The sequence below is a fragment of the Trichosurus vulpecula genome, chromosome 9, assembly GCF_011100635.1.
Source record: "Trichosurus vulpecula isolate mTriVul1 chromosome 9, mTriVul1.pri, whole genome shotgun sequence".
Lineage (NCBI taxonomy): Eukaryota > Metazoa > Chordata > Mammalia > Diprotodontia > Phalangeridae > Trichosurus > Trichosurus vulpecula.
The window spans coordinates 144,621,733-144,639,666 of record NC_050581.1 but is presented as its reverse complement, the minus strand read 5'-3'; the positions used below and the strand labels follow the sequence as shown (position 1 = coordinate 144,639,666).

At 43.9% G+C, this 17,934-nt stretch overlaps 1 protein-coding gene across 1 annotated transcript in view; it reads left to right on the top strand.

Moving 5' to 3' along the window:
• EEFSEC (eukaryotic elongation factor, selenocysteine-tRNA specific) overlaps positions 1-15,379 on the top strand; it is a 315,808-nt gene extending 300,429 nt beyond the window's left edge. Inside the window, exon 7 of the mRNA XM_036737959.1 lies at positions 14,361-15,379. Coding sequence (XP_036593854.1) covers positions 14,361-14,554 — 194 coding nt within the window. The 3' untranslated portion in view covers positions 14,555-15,379. The remainder of the gene's footprint in view (positions 1-14,360) is intronic.
• The last annotated feature ends 2,555 nt before the right edge of the window (positions 15,380-17,934 follow it).

Sequence of the window (17,934 nt, the reverse complement as noted above, 5' to 3'; positions counted from 1 at the left end):
GAAAAGAAAACTCAAAGTAGCCCAGTTTGTCCATGACTTACATGAAAGGGTTAGGGCTTAGATTAGATAATTTCTTAATTCTCTTACAGCTCCAGATTCTACAGCTATTACTGGCTTGCTTCATTGGGCCCACTTTCTCAGGATATAAACACTAGACTGAAGCAGCCTCCTTCACTGTCTGGTAGGAAAAGGGTTCACCTCAAAGGATCCCTGATGGAGATGAAAAAGCATTCCGAGATCAGTTAATGGTTGAGAGGAGATTGATTCCTGTAACTGGCTGAAGTACAAGAAAAGGGTATCAAACAGAATTATGAACCAGTGGAATTATCATCTATCTCTTCGAGTTTTGGTTGAAAAGTGAATTTTTTCTCCTCCTTAGCAGACAACAAACTAGCTTTCAAAAAACTTTCCAAAGGAGCAATTTAGGTTAACTGTTTGATTGAATTGAATTAACTTAAGTTCATTATATGAAAACTCACTGTTATTGTCTCTCTGTCCATCTGTCTCATACCTTAATTGCCCTTGGTGTTCTAGATTGGGACACAAGTTTATTGTGAATAGTGTGTAGTGTCTGGGACAGGGTAAGACCTAGAAAATTAATAGTGCAGCCAAAAATAAATGTGCCTTTGGGCTGTGAAGAAATGATTTGGAAGGAAAATGCAATCCCTAACACTGGCATTGCTCACAGGCAATCAAAATCAGCATTACCATAGTTCTGGGAAACGTAGGGAGGGCTAGGGAGAGACTTGTGGCCTACTGACACTGTTTTCCACGTGGTAACTTATTTTGAAGACTGGTGTCAGCCAGTCCCAGGTGCCGGGATTATGGTCAGCATTGTGTTCTCTATAATTAAATTATGAAAGAACTTTCTTTTGTCAGACACTGACTCTTTCTGAATTGTGTACTTATTTTCATCAGCCCTGGTAGCAACTAGCTTACTGTAACACTGTCGTCTCTCCATTCCTATGTGCTTCACTAAGTGGTAAAGAGGGTTGAATATGATCTTTCTTGTACCCTGGCATGAGTGCAGCATGGACAGAGAAGGGGAATAGCACTAGGAGAGTGTTGTTAGGAAAGAGAGAGAAGGTAAACCATGCTTCCTTTGTCTGATCTGAAAGGGAAAGCTTTGGGATTCTGGATGATAATAATAATGATTCACATTTATAATCCTTAAAGGACCCATGATCTCCTCAATCAGGTACTCCCTCCAGTAATGCAGATTACAACCCTTCTTGTCCTCTCATAAATCCTCCACATGGAGGGCCATCCAACATGCTGGGGCCTCCATTACATCTCTTGACATTGCATGAGGACTAGTAGAGCACATGTGGGCTCTCCTAGGGTTGATTATTTCTCACTCCATGATGGATCCCTTTCTGTTCATGTATTTCCTTTCTCTGGTAATATCTAGCAACCTACACATACCCACTGTGCATCTCTCCATTGTGCTTTGGTTAACTTGTAGTTTGAATTCTTTGTACTTTCAGCCATATGTGTGGGTACCCACATATATTTGTATATACACATATATGACATTCTGCATATGTCATATTGTGTCCACACATCTGTATATATGCATGTAGATAAATAGATAGTCCAGATAACAGCTCACATTTATGTGATGCTTATCCTCGACTCCTTAATCCCCCATGTATCATCTCACCTATCCAATCAGTGCCAGATCTTACCATTTCCACCTGTATAACATCTCTTCTTGTGACCTTTCTCTCAGCTCATGCAGTCACCTCCTTAGGTCAAGCCTTTATCGCTTCTCTTCTAGACAATTCTGTCCCAAGTCTCTGCCCTGCATCAGCCCGTCTCCACATGGCTGCCAGACGAGACTATGTGAACTAATCTTCACCCACAGCCTTCCTCTCTGGTCTCTGTAACCTTGCACTGGGCATTCCCACCTGGAATGTGCTCTTTCATCATCTCACAGACTCTCTCTCTACCTTCAACATGAAGCCTTTCCTGATCCCGCCCAACCACTTTATGCTTAACCACCTTGTATTTGTTTTTATTTATTCTCTTCATGTTTATTTTCTACGTCCTTAATGTGTAAGCCGCTTATATCAATTACCTTCCCAAATGTAAACTCCTTAAGAGTAGCAAGTACTTCACTTTTTGTCTTTGTATCTGCACACTCAGCGCAGGGACTGGAACTTGATAATCATTAAATGTTGACTGATTGATAGTCACACAGCTAGTACGTGTCAGAACCAGGACTCAGTCTTGTGTCTCTAGATTCCAAACTTAACTCTTTGGAAATAAACCAGAAGAACTCCTCGGCCTTGATGAGTTGGATTAAAATGGGAAGTAACAGACACCTAAATAAGGCGTCACTGGCCTGTCAATGGAAAGGACAGTGTGACCCCATGGCCAGACCATACCACAGCCCCTGGTAATCAGCATGGAGGGCATTAGCCATCCCCAGTGACGTGTCCTGTTGAATGGGCTCTGCATACCTGGGGCCAGACTGTGAATTGTGCTATTAGTCATAAGTGTGTAACCAGAGCAGAGGTCCGCATGCTGTATGGAGAGGAGGAGCCTCTTGTCTTTTCATTTCAGTTTGACATTTAAATTCCAGGCACCAGAAGGATCCAGAGACTTTCCAGGACAGATAACAGCTCTGCAGTGAAGTACCTTCACTTCCTTTTACTGCCAAGTGCAAAAATTGATTTTTCATTTTTTAAATGTTTACTTTAGGTATAAACACGTACATGCATATAGTAGAGACATGCAAAAAACTGAAGAACAACTTGAGTTCACATGCACAGTCCCTGGGACCATTCATCCTCCTCCCTCCTTGTCACCCTGGCCATCTCAGATTTTATAATTCAGTTCATGTGGGAAAGAAATTCCTTATTTTATGTTAACTCAGATCTCTTTGTATTAATAAAAAGTGTAAAACCATATAGTACCTTTTACCTCAACAGGTTCCACACACATGTGGAAGAGATTATATATTTTATATCTACAATTCAAAACCATTTTTTTAGTGGCCTGATTACCTCATTCTTAAACCCAGCACATACCCATTTTCACTTAAGGTTTCTTGAGGTACTCTCAGGGACAGCTAGATGGCTCAGTGAATAGAGTTCCAGGCCTGGGGTCAGGAAGATTCATTTCCCTGAGTTCAAACTCACCCTCAGACACTTACTGGTTGTGTGACCCTGGACAAGTCACTTCACCTTGTTGTTTGCTGCAGTCTCCTTATCTGTAAAATGAGCTGGAGAAGGAAATGGTAATCCACTCCAGTATCTTTGCTAAGAAAACTCCAGATGGGGTTACAGAGAGTTGGACAGGACTGAAACAACTGAACAGTATAAAGATTCTCCCCACTTGTGGGCTGCAGCTTGTCCAGTACTTTAGTTCTGCACCTGAATTCAGACTGTGGGTTCAAGTCAGACATCTCTGATTCCTCCATCTCTTAACTAGCTCAGATATTCCACTGCCAGGCCTCTCCATTTTTCTCTTATACCCAGGTTTTAGCTTATCTGTGATTCTGGTCAAGTCACAAATATTTATTGAGCACCTAATAGAATGTGAAAATACAAGTGGGAATTAGTCCAGTAGATCAGTCAGCGAGGATTTAATAAGTACTTTCTACCTATCAGGCACTGTACCTAAGTGGTAGGGGTACCAAAAGGGGCGGGGGGAGACCCCTGTCCAAGGAGCTTCAAAAGACCTTGTCTGTGTGTCTGTGTGTGAGTGTATAAAAATATATTGCACAAAAAGACAAAGCTTGATAACTGAAGCACAAAAAGCTTGTTGGGATTCACAAAAAAAAACATTTAAGAAGATAGACTGACAACGTTTCCAACACCCAGTCAGTAGGCTACAAGAATTATATAGTGTGTGAATTAAATAAATGAAAACTATATTTAAAAGATTGAAAATAAAACAGCCCCACATTTGATACCCCACCTTCCTTCTTCCCTTCTCCTCCTTTTCCCTGTAATTATGTGAGTCTTTGTTTATACAATGCTCTAGCTTGGTATCCAGGCTGTTTTAAGGTGGGCTTTTTCTCTTTATTAATGAAGAACCTTCCAAATAATATATTTGTGCATGTGTTTTCCTAGTCGCCCACCCCCCCTTCCTCCAAAACCATGAATACATTATAATTTCAATTTACATGGTGTGAGAAAGATTTCTGTACAAGGTCCTTTTTTGTTTTTGAAGAATTCATCATCCCAGTTAAGAAGCTTAATATAAATTAAAGGAGGTATTAAGGAACATTAAGACATCAAAATGTGGCCTGTTCTCTTTCCTTGCGATTGCTCCAAATGCAAACAAGTTGAATAAAAAGCAATCAAAGGGCCCATTTGGAGAACATCGAGTGTGCTGTGGAGAACCTTTGGTGAGAGCACAATTCAAATAAAAAGCTTTTTTGTCTTCCTCCTCTTCCTAATTCCCTTTGTTGTGGTGACAACAGAGTACAAGGCTGATAAGAATTTAATCACCTTATCTTTTTAAAGCAAATTGCATATTTGTTTACACACAATATATATAGGAGGAGAGGAAAATCTGGTCCTCCCCCTAACTGCATTGAAAACCCCATCCTAGATATGTACAAATTGAAAAGTAAACCCACTGATAGTTTTACTTTTTATTGTAAAGTCCTTGTTGTTGATAGAAGGTGGCTCACTCCCACCTTCAGTCAGGGGCTCGTCCGTCTTGATTCCCCGTGGAGGCAAGACTAACAGATTGAGTGAGCCCCAGATCTGGGCTCCAGTTTGAAGCACTTGAATAAATTAACTGGAATTCTAGTCAGATGTACTGACCTGTGCTTTCCCTGCCCCCTCTCTCTTAATATTATATATATTTATGAAGGTTCAACATAAAAAGCAGTTTAAGAATTTTGGTTTGGCCTTTCCATCTCTTTTACAGAAATGTCAGCTGCTCCTACTGACATTAGGCCAGGGTGCCAGGGGCAAACTCTCCCCTCTTCTCCCCCCACCCCCAATCTGCCTCTTTCCTCTACTGGCTTGTGGCTACCCTCGAATTCCCAGCAAAGCATCCTTCTCTTCTGAGGGAATGGGCTTGGGCTTTAAAACTCCCACCACTAGTCAGACTGGGACAAAAGGCCCTGAAAAAGAAAACAAGTGCCCTGCTACCAAAATGGGCTTCAGTATGGACTCAGTCCTTTGTCCGTGTGCCCAGGACAAATTCCTCTCCACCTAATGGATAGCTGTGCTCCTCCCCACATGACTTGTGCTCCCTGAGCCAGGCTTTCTCTGGACAGGTACCTGAGGCTGGCCTCATACTCGATCAGCTGTCACAAGTAACCAAGTAAAGAACTAACCTCACAGTCAGCAGAGCTGGCCTCAATCAGACCTCGGTGGTTGTGGTACCCAGTTGGGGAGGGGGGCGGGTATAGTGTCCTCAGAACCACATTACGAGTCTAGCTTCCTCCCCACTCCCCAGAGCTTTCCATTGGCAGATGGTTCAGTCATCGGTCCTCTCGTTCCCAGTGTCTTTGATAGCCATTCTTTCCTCTCCATTCCCACTGCCACACTCCCAGTTCATCCCAGTTCCAATCCATCCTGCCCACTATACCAGACTACTTTCCTAAGTAAGATTATAGCTCTGCTCAGAATCCTGTTCTCTCTCCCTCCTACCATCACCCCACTACCACTATTGCTCCTAACAGTAGCAAAACTCATCTGTTTAACTTGGGAGACCCTCTCCAGTTTGGTCTCCTTGCTGCCATTCTAACCTCAGGAACTTAAGGAACTAATTGTGGTTCGTTGTAACAGGACCCTTAGGAACACCTGGGCTCCTTCTTGGAGCCCTGCTCGTTGGGAACATTGTAGGAATGATGTGATCTGCAGCAGCTGAGGATTTCCTTCTAGGAGTACAGCCAGTACTGGGAATCATACGATGTCAGTCCTGGAAGAGACTTAGAGACCATCTCTTCCAACTCCTTCATCTCACAGGAAAGGAAACCCAAAGGCCCACAGAGTGAGTTGTCTTTGGTCACAGTTACTAACAGAATCAGGACTCAAATTGAAAACTTTTGATGTCAAATCCAGCGCTTTTCCCTCTTTACCACCCTTCTTGATCCCTGGGACTTAGCAATCCCATTGCCTTAATAGTTATGCCTGCCTAGACTCTGCCCCAACATTTGAATGGAGCTGTAATTTCTCTTTCTATTGATTTAGATTAAAGTTGAGGTTCCCCAAGATATGGAGTCTTTGCACTCCAAATACTTAACATCAGCACACGGAGACTTCTCTGGCCATTGAGCAGGATAAAGAACTCTTACTCAAGACCCCCAGATGCCATCTGCCCAGGGTGAGAGAAAGGACAGTCTCAGAGTAAACCACTGCACACTTTCATATCCCCCCACCTCTTGGAAAGCCTAGCCCAGGAAGGGAAACTTCTGACCTTTCTTCTCAAAGCCTCCTCCTTTTGTTTGGCTTGGTTTCTGCTGCTGTTGTTCTAAATCTATTAACAACCTCTAATTAAAAGACAGAAAATCATGTAGCATTTTCAGTTGGCCAGTGTACCTCAGGGACCTATTACAGTACAAATTACTCAGCCCTGTTTGGAAAGGACTTGGTTCCCACTGTAAATGGAATGGGGACAAGAGGACCCTTCTTTAACAGTCTGGCCTGGGACATGAAAGTGACGCCAGCAATAGGAAGCAATTTGCAGGACTATTTGATGAGTGTATTAATTATGGCACCCACAAGAAGCACTTGGGAATCTGTTTTGTTTTCCAGCATTCTTTCCTGATTACTTGCAGCAAAAGCCAAGAGACAAAACGTGCCTTCAAGGATCGCTAGTGAGAGCAGAGCGCAGCAAGAGCCGTTGTGCCTTTGTGCACAATTGGCACTTGGTTTCTGAGGGCCACGGCCCTCTCGATGGAAGCATTTTCCCAAGTAACTGCCGTAGGCTGTGTTTCACTCAGGGTCAGCACCCCGCATTTAAAACCTCCTCTGTTTCTTCCCCTCTTACTTCTCTTCTCCACCTCCCCCCTCCAGCCTCAACCACCTTCCCTAGGGTTTGCACGTATTCGTTCAGTAACCAGAAGATGGCGGCATCTCTCCCAAGGGGCTTTCACAGAAGACAACTTTTTGGAGTGTTTGTGATTGGCTCTATCCCTTCTCCGTCATCTCACTCTAGTTGGACACTAACCAAGAATTTCTCTATCATCTTTGCACTCCTGGGAAATTAGCCAAGAGTTTCTGCCATACCTGAAAGCAGAAAGACCAGATCATAGACTTAGAACTAGAAAGAACTTCAGAGGTAAAAGAGACAGCACGCTAGAGTGGACAGACCCCCAAATTTGGATCTAGCTGTGCTGATTACTTCCTATGTTTTCTTGGCCAGATTACGCTCTGGGACTCAGTTTATCTCATCTTTAGAATGAAAGAGTTGAACTATCTGATTTCTAAGGTCCCTTGTAACCCTTAATCATAGCTCTGGGCCTCTCTGCCATAGAGCACCCTGGATCATCTTTCTCTCTCTCTCCCCTCTCAACTGCCTCCTTCATTCCCAGAAAAGATGGATTCCTGGACCAGGCCCAAGTGATCAATAGATGCTACAAAAAGAATCCAGACTTTGAGACCTAAACCAATTAGAGCTAGAGAAGCTAGCAAGATGGAAAAGCCTTTGAATGCTGGGGGTTTAGAGGAGGGGTAGAAAGATGGGATCAGAGGTTTACGGAAGGCAGAGTGTGGCAAGTGGTTTTGTTGTGAAGGTTAAGAGTCAGGGAAGATCGCACATATTGTTGACAGTCCGATGACATACTTGACACTGTTAGGAACTTCCTGATGAGATGCTGTGTCCTAAAAATGAATGGAAACCATTCCGGATGGATAGATGACTGCTCTGTTCTTGAGAACTTTGGGAAAAAAACAGCTTTCTCTGCCTCTCACCCACCCCCAATCCAGTTTTCCACTCCAGCTGCTTGCCTGTGGTCCCCAGTATAGCTCATGTGTCTACGGTAGCCTTGACTGAAGACATTCTTCTGGGATTATAGTTCCCACAAGCCAGTGGTGGTCTGGAATTCTGGGCAGATGGGTCTGTACTATTTGCAGTATTGCTGTTCTAGTGACACTTCTCTCTGCTGCCTGGGCACCAAGAAATTAATTCAATGTTGTTTGAGTTTTTTAAAGTCCATATCCCTTTTTTACCAACAGCATTTTGCTATGGCTACAATAGAGGCTTTATCATTGTAAATACATGTACATAAACCCTTAAGATGAGCAAATTGGTATTCTTTATTCTCCATGTCACCATATGGAAGGCTCTGATTAAAGAGTGTGTGGCCTGGAAGCGGGGAGCCTTAGATTCCAGTACTGACTACCACTGGCTTACTGGACAACCTTGGTTAATCACTTACCATCTCTGCAACCTCACTTTCTCACCACAGACATGACGATATTATAGTGATACCTTTCAGCTTTAACATTCGATAAAGGCTATGACAATCACTCATTTGTTCCTCCATTTAACCGGTTTACATTAAGCATCTACTATGTGCAAGGTAAACTTCAAGGAATTTAAGGCATAGTAGGTGATTGCAATGTCTACACAGATCACTCTAATATAAAATTTTTGTGAGCCACACAGAATTTTGAATCATTCCAAGGAAGGACAGATAAGAAAAGACTTCGTGGAAAGGTACCATCTGAGCTGGGTTTCATGACAGATAGGACTCTGATAGGAAGAGTTGGGAACAGTATTCTAGGCATGATGGTGAGGATGATGACATAATCTTATATTTTTGTAGAATTTTATTTTTTCCAAGGCTATTTCACCTGTATTTAAACTGAAGATATGTACACAGTGCCTAAAAGAAATCAGGCAAAAAGCTTTAAAATCCATTTAATGGACTTTGCTTCTCCTTTCTTTTCCATTCTTCAGGCTCAGGAGCACCTTTGATATGTGGCTGGTGGCAGACCACTGTGGTCTCAGTTGAGTGCTTACGGGGAGCATAAACAGCAGGATGGAAGATCCTGTCTGTAAAATGAGGGGATTGGACTAGATGTGACCCCTAAAGGCTCTTCCAGATTTAACATTTTATGAATCTATGAGCAGCATGAGGAAATGTGGGAAGAATTAAGCCTCATCTTGTTGAAAATTATAGGAACCAATCTTCAGAACCGAGTTATTATCCGTAAAGGTCTCTGGGAATGGAAAGAGCCGGGCACATGCTTACTCAGTAGTAGAGATAGAAGGCAAGGTTTTTAACACCTTATCCAGACTGACTTTAAATCCACTTTTTCGGCCCTCCTGCGGGGCCAAACCTGACTCTCTTGGGCTGAGGCTTGTGCCTGATGATATGATGGTTTCTTCATCTGGATTTGAGTATAGATAAGAAACTAAATATCAAGTTTCTAAGCAAAAAAAGAAAAAGAAGCTAATACTTCTCCTCCTCTCCCAGAATGCCTTGAGGCCTCAGAGCTAAGGCTCTGCCCTAGATGGGCGTATTGTACACAAGTGGATGGACGCATGCCAGGGCGTTGGTGTTGGTCCTCAGGAAGAGTCACTGCTCATTGACCAGGCATATGGGTACTCACTTTCTCAAGGTGGGGGGCACCCCTACTGAAAAGCATGGTGAAAAATGTAATACCATGAAGAAAAGTGGCCAAGTTCATTTCATCATTAGTAATCCGCTCCTGCTCCTACCAGGAGAGGTGTTGGGAGGAGGGTGGGGCTATGGCAGGGAGAGGATGACAAGCAGACTCTTCTGGCCTAGGGAGGATTTGGAGTTGGTACTAATGTTGGTAGAGATGGGTGGCCATGTGCAAAGTAGATATGCTGACTACTACCACCTTTTCCATTGTTGATTGTTGCTAAGGGGCACCATTGGAAATCCTCTTGTGTTGGAAGCTAAAAGGTCTGAGTTCTTTATCCCACCCTTCTGCCACACTGAGAGCCATGTACAGGCAAGTCACTGAACTTTTCAGAGCCTTTGTTTTTTCACCTATGAAATGGGTATAATCGTGCCTGTCCAGGGGCAACTCTGTGGCTCAGTGGATAGGGCACTGGGCCTGGAGTCAGTAAGACCCAAGTTCAAATACAGCCTCAGAGACTTACTAGCTATATGACCCTGGGCAAGTCACTTAACCCTGTTTGCTGAGAAGGAAATGGCAGACCCCTCCAACATCTTTCCCAAGAAAACCCCACAGACAGTATAGACATGCTCTTGTCCTTGGGGTCTCAAAGAGTTGGACATGATTGAACAACTGAGCACCAACAATTCCTGTCCGGCCAGTCATAGGGCCAGTATGAGGATTAACTGAGATTTGAAAGTGCTTTGTAAACTCTAAAGACCCACATGGATGTAAGGTTTCATTGTCATTGTGCTGTTGGCCTAAGTGAATCCGTAGAAATGCTCTCTTTGTGGCAAAGTTGCTAACTTAGTCCTAGCCTTCTGGGCTGGTAGAGGGATCAGAGCAGCAAGAAAGGAAGGGAGCCCTCTCTGGTACCCACTGAGGCCATCAGTGGCTGGCTCTAATCAGGGAGAGTCTAGTCTTGTCCAGGCCAGGGAAACTGGGGCACAGGGACAGAAGGTTTTGGGCCATAGCAGGAGGGGCTTGATGTCTCAGAGGGAGGGAAAAGCAGCACACAGCTAGACAAGCAAGTTAGTGGTGTCCCTCCTTCCCTTGCCCACATTACACCTACAAAGCATCCAGAGCTCCTTCTGAAAGGCCATATCCGCATTCCCTGCCTTTTAATCAAATGTTGCAAAATCTGCGCTTCCTAGGATTGAAATACACCAGCCGTCTCTAATCCTTTCTCAGCTCCAGTAGCCAGGCAGCAGCTCCGTTCCAATAGCACGAAAAGCTGCGAAAGAATAGCCACCAGAAAGTCAAGGAAAAGGCTAGATTAAAGGCTGCCTCCCCTGCTAGGACCTGGAGTCAGCCTATCGGCGAGCAGCTTTGGGGCTGTGTTTGGCCAGAGACTCCTAAGAGCTTGTTTGTTGGTGATAGCAGGTGACGGATGAGATGGGGCCGGAGAAGTTCCTGGTCATCAGCCCTGCCATGTCAGATCATCCGTTAATAATATTGGTGTGCAGGTACTTTCCGACCACATAGACCCTAGAGCCCTGATGGCTGTGATACAAAAGTCCTCCCAAACTTGTTCAGCTTAATCCATTTGCAACTTGGAAAAAATAAGGTAATTGTCCAATGGAGAGAAAAAGAAATCTATTAATATTTGCTACAAATCCAAGCCTTACAGACAGCACTTAATTAATGGAACGGATTTCTCACTGTGTATTCAAGCTAACATTGTCATTGTTCAGGAGAGATTAGACCCTTAATGTAAGTTAGTGAGTTAAACTAGACTTCCATCTAAAAATATCCGTCATTTCAGCTATTAAAGGGCTGATGTCTTCTTTGGTGACAGATATATTTCCCTTCATTTCCTTGGTTTTATAAAATGTAAAGTATGCATTGTGTGTAATGCGAGAAATCCACGGAGGTAGATGAAATGGAGATTGTGCCCCCGCCTGTCTCTCTCAGCCTGCCCCTTTGAGCCGCCCTGTATTCCCGAGCCTCTTCAGCCCATAGACCTCCTGGCACCAGAGAGAAAAAAACAGCAAATGCCATTTGTCAGGGTCTGATGCCAGCCACCTAATCTGTTTGCAGAATGAGGGCTGGGGGGATCTGATTAAGTAATTTAGATACCTGTGAGTTTAATAATACCTGAACTGGGGTTGGCCAGCAGCCTAGGGTTTCACTTGTAGGATCTACCACATTCTTCCATCTCTCCTGTTAACTACCCTTGCACAATACCCTGTCTGAACGGAATGGGTGTGGAGTCTACAGATTAGACACAGTTTGGCCTTGGCTTTGGGGGTTTTGCTGCCTGAGCAAGAAGGGAGGTTTCCTTTTATAAAACACACACACACACACACACACACATTTGTGATTTGCTCTTATAGAAGCCCGTTTGTCGCAAGTATAACCCTTAAAAGTTGTATTCTGATAGTTTTTTTTACCCAGGACAAATAATGTTTCCATAGCCTTTTTTATTTTAATTTTTTAAATAGAAAAGTGTATGAAATTAGAGAGGATTTCACCCAAGCAGAAAGTGAAACTGACCATTTTTTATTAAGTTGCTTCTATCAATAAAAACCCAACAACACAAGCAGGGAAATTTTTTTTTTGAGGGGGAGGGCAGGGCAATTGGGGTTAAGTGACTTGACCAAGGTCACATAGCTAGTAAGTGTGTCAACTGTCAGAGGCTGGATTTGAACTCAGATCCTCCCGACTCCAGGGCCGGTGCTCTACTCACTGTGCCACCTAGCTGCTCTTCACGCAGGGAAATTTCAAAGTGATGGATGTCCATTGTGTTATAACTGCAGTTTTGATTGAAGAAGGTACATCTCTCCAGGAAGATGACCTATGATTCTTCAAATATTTCCTTTATAAATGTAAGACCCTACAATGTCGGAGCTAAAAGGAACCTGTAGATCATCTTCTACAACCTCTCCACACCCATTTACAGGTGAGGACCCTGCTGCCCAAAGAGGAATCGATCGCCTGACATCACAAGACTAATATGTGCCTGGTACTTTGTTGTGGCAGATATAAGAAAAGTGCCCATCATTTGGATGACACTTTGCAGGTTTCAGAGTGCTTTTGTGTAAATTTTATCATTGACTAATTTCATTTACTATTCTACTAAAAAGTTAATGACAGTTGGATCATGTTTGAAAAATGTACTACTGCTCGAGATTCCCCAAACCAGGACTCTTCTTTTTAATGTAATACTACTGTTCACTGTCCTCATGTGTCCCTAGATTGGAGTTCAAAGGCAGCTGTGCCTTTAAAATCAGAAGGCCTAGGTGCTCTCCGTTCTTGCCATGCTCTAGCTCTGTGACCTTAGGCAGATCACTTCTAGCTTCTGGTTTCTTCACTTACAAACTGACAATGGCCCTCTCCAAGGACCTGCTCAGCTGTAGTAGTCTGTGAGTTTGTCATATCTCCCTCTGTAAAAAAGTTAAACCTCACCAGTCTGAGTGAATAAAGAATACTCTGAGTGGCTTATAGATGACCTGTGGCATCAGATAGAAAACAGGCCCTTCTCCACTAGCCATGGCACTCTGGGGGGCAGGGAGGCTCTAGGTGCTTCCAAGTAGTTAGAGGAAGAGAGACTGCCCCAGCCAGTTCCACTGGTGTAGAGGCAAACAGAGTTTGGGAAAGGAAGGAAATTGGGGGTGGTTCACTTTGAAACCAGTTCCGGTACTGACTTGCTATACTACCCCATGGCTGCCAGTCAGAGTAGAGCCAATGAACTAACCCAGAATATAGAGATGTTGAAATCAGCCGTAAGTGCCCTGTTGCTGTAGCTCACCTGTGGGAGAGCCCTTCCATCTCTATTCCCTCACAAGCATTTCACCCTTTTTGTTCACCCCAGTGTATGAGAATGCTGATCCAAATTTCAGTGCAGGGGGGAAAGAAACTGATTAAGTGTTTCAGATAAGGTTATGTGACACCAACAGGTTAGAAATGCCTGAACTGAAATTGGCCCTGTGCCGGGGAGCGATGTTTCAGTGAAGAGGCAGCAGTGAACTGGCTTCCAGCGGGTTCTCTGGCCTCTGCTTTGGGGAGGAAAAAGGTCCATTTCAAAGCACCTCCTGGAGCAGGCCCTCCCCCTGCCTGCCGCCATGACTGAGGCTCCATGGGCTGCTGTCTTTGATCTCCGCTGGATAGCGCTCTGGTTTGGCACGTTTCTATCAGGCTCATGGAACTTACATTTGAAAATAGTCAAAGACAAGGGGAGAGCTCCATGTTTAGAAGCCAGAACCCTTCTCAAGTGCAGTGTTTCCTCCTGCTCCTTCTCACTTCACCCTTTGTCCTTGATGGGGAGTGAAATGATGAGGGATGAGCTGGGCCAAAGGCCATGTGTGGGACTATTAGTGGCTCCTAGCTTTGGAGAGAGATTGACCCATGAGACCCCCTGGCAGAGCCTGGAGAGCATGTATCCATGGGGAGCATTAACTAGGCTTGGGCTTGAAAAAGGTCTGTTCTCCAGCTCTTCGGTTTAATAGCTGCAGTGCTTTACTTCAACTCTGAGCCTTTTCCCTCATCATACAAAATGAAGATGATAATACAATACTTTGTTATGAAGAAAACACTTTGTAAACTGTAAATGAGAACAAGGATTATTTCAAAGTCAAGGGGTGTAAACAGAAACCATGTCAGCTTAAGAAAAGGAGACCAGAGACCCAGTGCTAGGCCTAGAACACTTGGGGTAACATAGTAAGGACAAGGTTTCAGTGAAGGACATGAAGTAGCATTATTTGAAAAGTCTGGATGTTGCCAAGTCAGCTTTTCTTCAGTGGGATACTCTGCCTTTGGGATGAAGTCATCTCTTTCTGTTTTGTATTGTAGATGGCCTTAACCCTGACACCAAGAAGCTTCTGACCACTACTACCACCAAGAAGAGGGCTAAGGCGGGAAAAGGAGATGTGACCAAGGAGGATGAGGGGTGTAGCAAAGCTGATCCTGCCCAACACATCTCCATCAGCCTTTACTTCAAGAGATACGTGTTTGATGCACAGAAGAGAATGGTTCAGTCTCCTTGAAGTACGGCCCTGCCCACTGGGCTGGGACCTTCAGCCAAAGAATCTCAGGTTATGGGCAATTGGGGCCCTTGCTTAGATGCCCTCACTATGCCTAACTAGTCCACTCATATGTGATTCCCTCAACAGGTCTGAATTGCTTTCCCCTCCAGATGGACACTCCCCCTCCTGGGCTGAGCTGCCTAGAGGTCCATGGCCTAGAGATTTCATCCCAGATGAGGCTTCCAGCTGGTTTGTCAGCTGGCCTTCTGACTGAGGCTGAGGTTCCCAAGGGGTAGTTGTCATTTCTAGTGTGAACAGAAATCCATTTGTAACCATTTTATAACTTCCCAGGTAAACCTTTCCCAGAACACCATTTTTTGAGCCTGGGGGAACAGCCAACCAGATCAGAAAGGAAGAGGAGAAAGAGAGGACACCAGGAAGAAAGAGTCCAAAATAAATCAGACTCTTTGTAAACTTTTGATTTTTCACAATCTGAAGGTTTTATTAGGGACCCAGGGAGTCCCTTGTTGGTTAAGTGTCTGTCCCTTATGTTTGGTTAAGCCATAAGAAATCTCTCCCAAGAGGTACCAAGTTTAGGAGCTGGTGGGGGGCAGCATGAATCAAGGCCCAAATCTTCTGAATTGGCTACCTTATTCCTGAATACCACATCCTGGGAAAACCACTTCTGGGCCATTGTTCCTGAAGTCTGCCTGCCCGCAGGTTCATTCCTATACCTCAGCTCCTGAACAGAACAAAAAGGGTGGACTAAGGAGCTGATCTCTGAGGTCCTTTCTAGCTCTGACTCCTATGATTTCTGGTTGTGAATAAATCTCCAGTGTCCAGGCACTCGTGACTGCTGTCTCTTCTTGTTTGTGGTGGTGTTTAATTGGGATCAGATGTGGAAATGAAAATGCAGGTCGGTTCCAATCATACAATCCTGTGATCTCAGAGTGGTTCCCAGAGTCTCTCCGAAGAGTTTCTCTCTTTCTCTCTCTCCTTCTGTCTCGTCTCCTGTGTCTGTCTGTATCTGTGTCTTCCTGACCACCAGATTATTTTTCTTTCAGTTGTTGTCTTACCCACTTCACTCCTTCTCTTCTTAGGAACTGCCTCTGAACCCCAAGCCCTCTCTCTTCCTTATTCAAGCCATAGCTCCCTATCCCCTAGCTTGGCTCCCAGCATCATCACTCATCCCAGGAGTGTGGCAGAATCATTCCCCAAGGTAGAGCATGTCCATTAGTTGAATGTCCCAGCTGCCAGAGCCTTATGAAAGAGTCCTTGAGAGAATGCTTTGTTTTTAAATTTCCTTTTATAAGTAGAAACAAGTAGCTATAATAGTGACATCTGCATAAACAGTGTTCATTTTTGTATCTAAATTCCTCCAGAAAATGAAAGGGTTAAGACTTAAGAGCACTTCCAAGAAGACAACAAATAGTACATATTAAGCATTAATGGTATGTTAGACGTTATCATTGCCTCTGAGATGGGAGAAAGCCTAGGACCTCCCCTCCATGACCTTTTAATCTTTAAGAATATTAGAACCTTGTGCTATAAGAAATGGGGAAGATAGGGACTTCATAATAACCTGGAAAGACCTACACGATATGATGCTGAGTGAGCGGAGCAGAAGCAGGAGAACATTGTACACAACTACAAATATAGGGATTCTGTGATGACTAACCTTGATAGACTCGGCTCTTCTCAACAATACAAGGCTCAAAGATGACTCCAAAGGACTCGTGATGGAGAGAGCTATCTACATCCAGAGAAAGAGCTATGGAGTCTGAATGCAGATTGAGTCACACTGTTTGCTCTCCTTTTTTTCTCTTTTATTTTGGTTTTGTTTTTCCTTTCTCATGATTCATTCCATTGATCATAATTCTTCTTTATAACTTGACTATTGTGTAAATAAGTTTAATGTGAAGTTACATGTAGAAGATATATGGGATTCCATGCCATCTTAAGAAAATCCAGAACTCAAAATAGTGCGGAACTGAGTGCTGTAAACTAAAAATTAAAAATCTTAATTAAAAAAAAAGAATATTAGAACTTGAAGAAGGAGTCATAGAAATAATTAGGCCAACTCACTCACTGTAAAGATGAAGAAACTGAGACCTAAAGAGAAGTGACCATCCCACGGGCACATAGATCATGATGGGCAAGGACAGTCCTTTCTAAGATTCCATCCATCTCTGAAAATCCAGTGATATTTTAATTTGACATGTCCTTGGAAGCAAAAGCTTATACAGCTACATGTTTTCTTAAAGGGTATTTGTTTTGCGACTCCCTCTATTGTAGGGATAAAAATATTTGGGGATTTTGGAAAAGGTCGCATTTTAGCTCTGGGTCCACTTTATTGAATTCAGCAACCATTTGTTAAGTGCCTACTGTGTGTAGGGCATGACTCTTACAGTCTGCTGTTTGGAGGCCGTCCTTCCTAGACCTTTTCAGGCCCTGTCACTCTTTCTACGACCTCCTTTGTCCCAACTCCGCCCTCTGAGGATGTGAATTTGGTTGCCTAGCTGGGTCTGCCTCTTATAAGCTTTCTGTTTCTTCTGGCATAGCTGAGGGGTGGGGAGTTAGGGTTGGTGTACAGAAAACATCCCCCAACCCTAGGGTTCATTTTCCAAGACAAGTCTTTGCTCCACAGAGTCACTCCTTCCTTCTGTGTCTCTGCTCTCAGAGTGGGAACTGCTGCCTGCTTGAGACCTTGGATTACAACAAGCCATTCTTGTGGATCGTGTGCTGCTGTCCTGGGGCTGTTTGATACACATTCAGAAAAGGGTGAAATGGTGGAACCAAATGATTATGGGGAAATCAAAGCTTTTAAAGACATTTGTAGGATGAACAGATGTTCAAACGTTCCTTTATTCGTTCTCCAGACAGACGCAGAGTCTTTGCTTTCATCCTGGTAATCGGTGCATTATGCTTTAATTTGTGAAAATGGCATTAGAAAAATATTAACAGGGTCATGTTGTGATCAACTGGCTCCATGTCATTAAGCTATGGAGCCAACGGATGGAACTGGGGAAGGGGCTAAATGCTGCAGAACCCAGCATCCTGGCCCACGCTGCAGGAAGCAGAGACCTTAACATATACCATGGGGAATGGGGAGGGGCCAGAGGACGGAGCTGGGGAAGGGGACTTGGGTTTTTTTTTTTTTAATAAATCTTGGAGGTTCTAAAACTGGCCAACCCAAACTAAATAATTCCAGATACAACCTCATGATTTTGTCAGGGACACAGGCATCCTTGGCCTGACAAGTTGCAGAGGGCTGGGGGTGGGCTGGAGAGGGCAAAGGGAGAAGTTGTAGCGCAAAAGTAGCATAGTTCAAAGAGGGTTGGATTTGGAGCCAGGGGACCTGGATTCAAATCTGGCTCTTTAGTTTACTACCTTTATGTCCT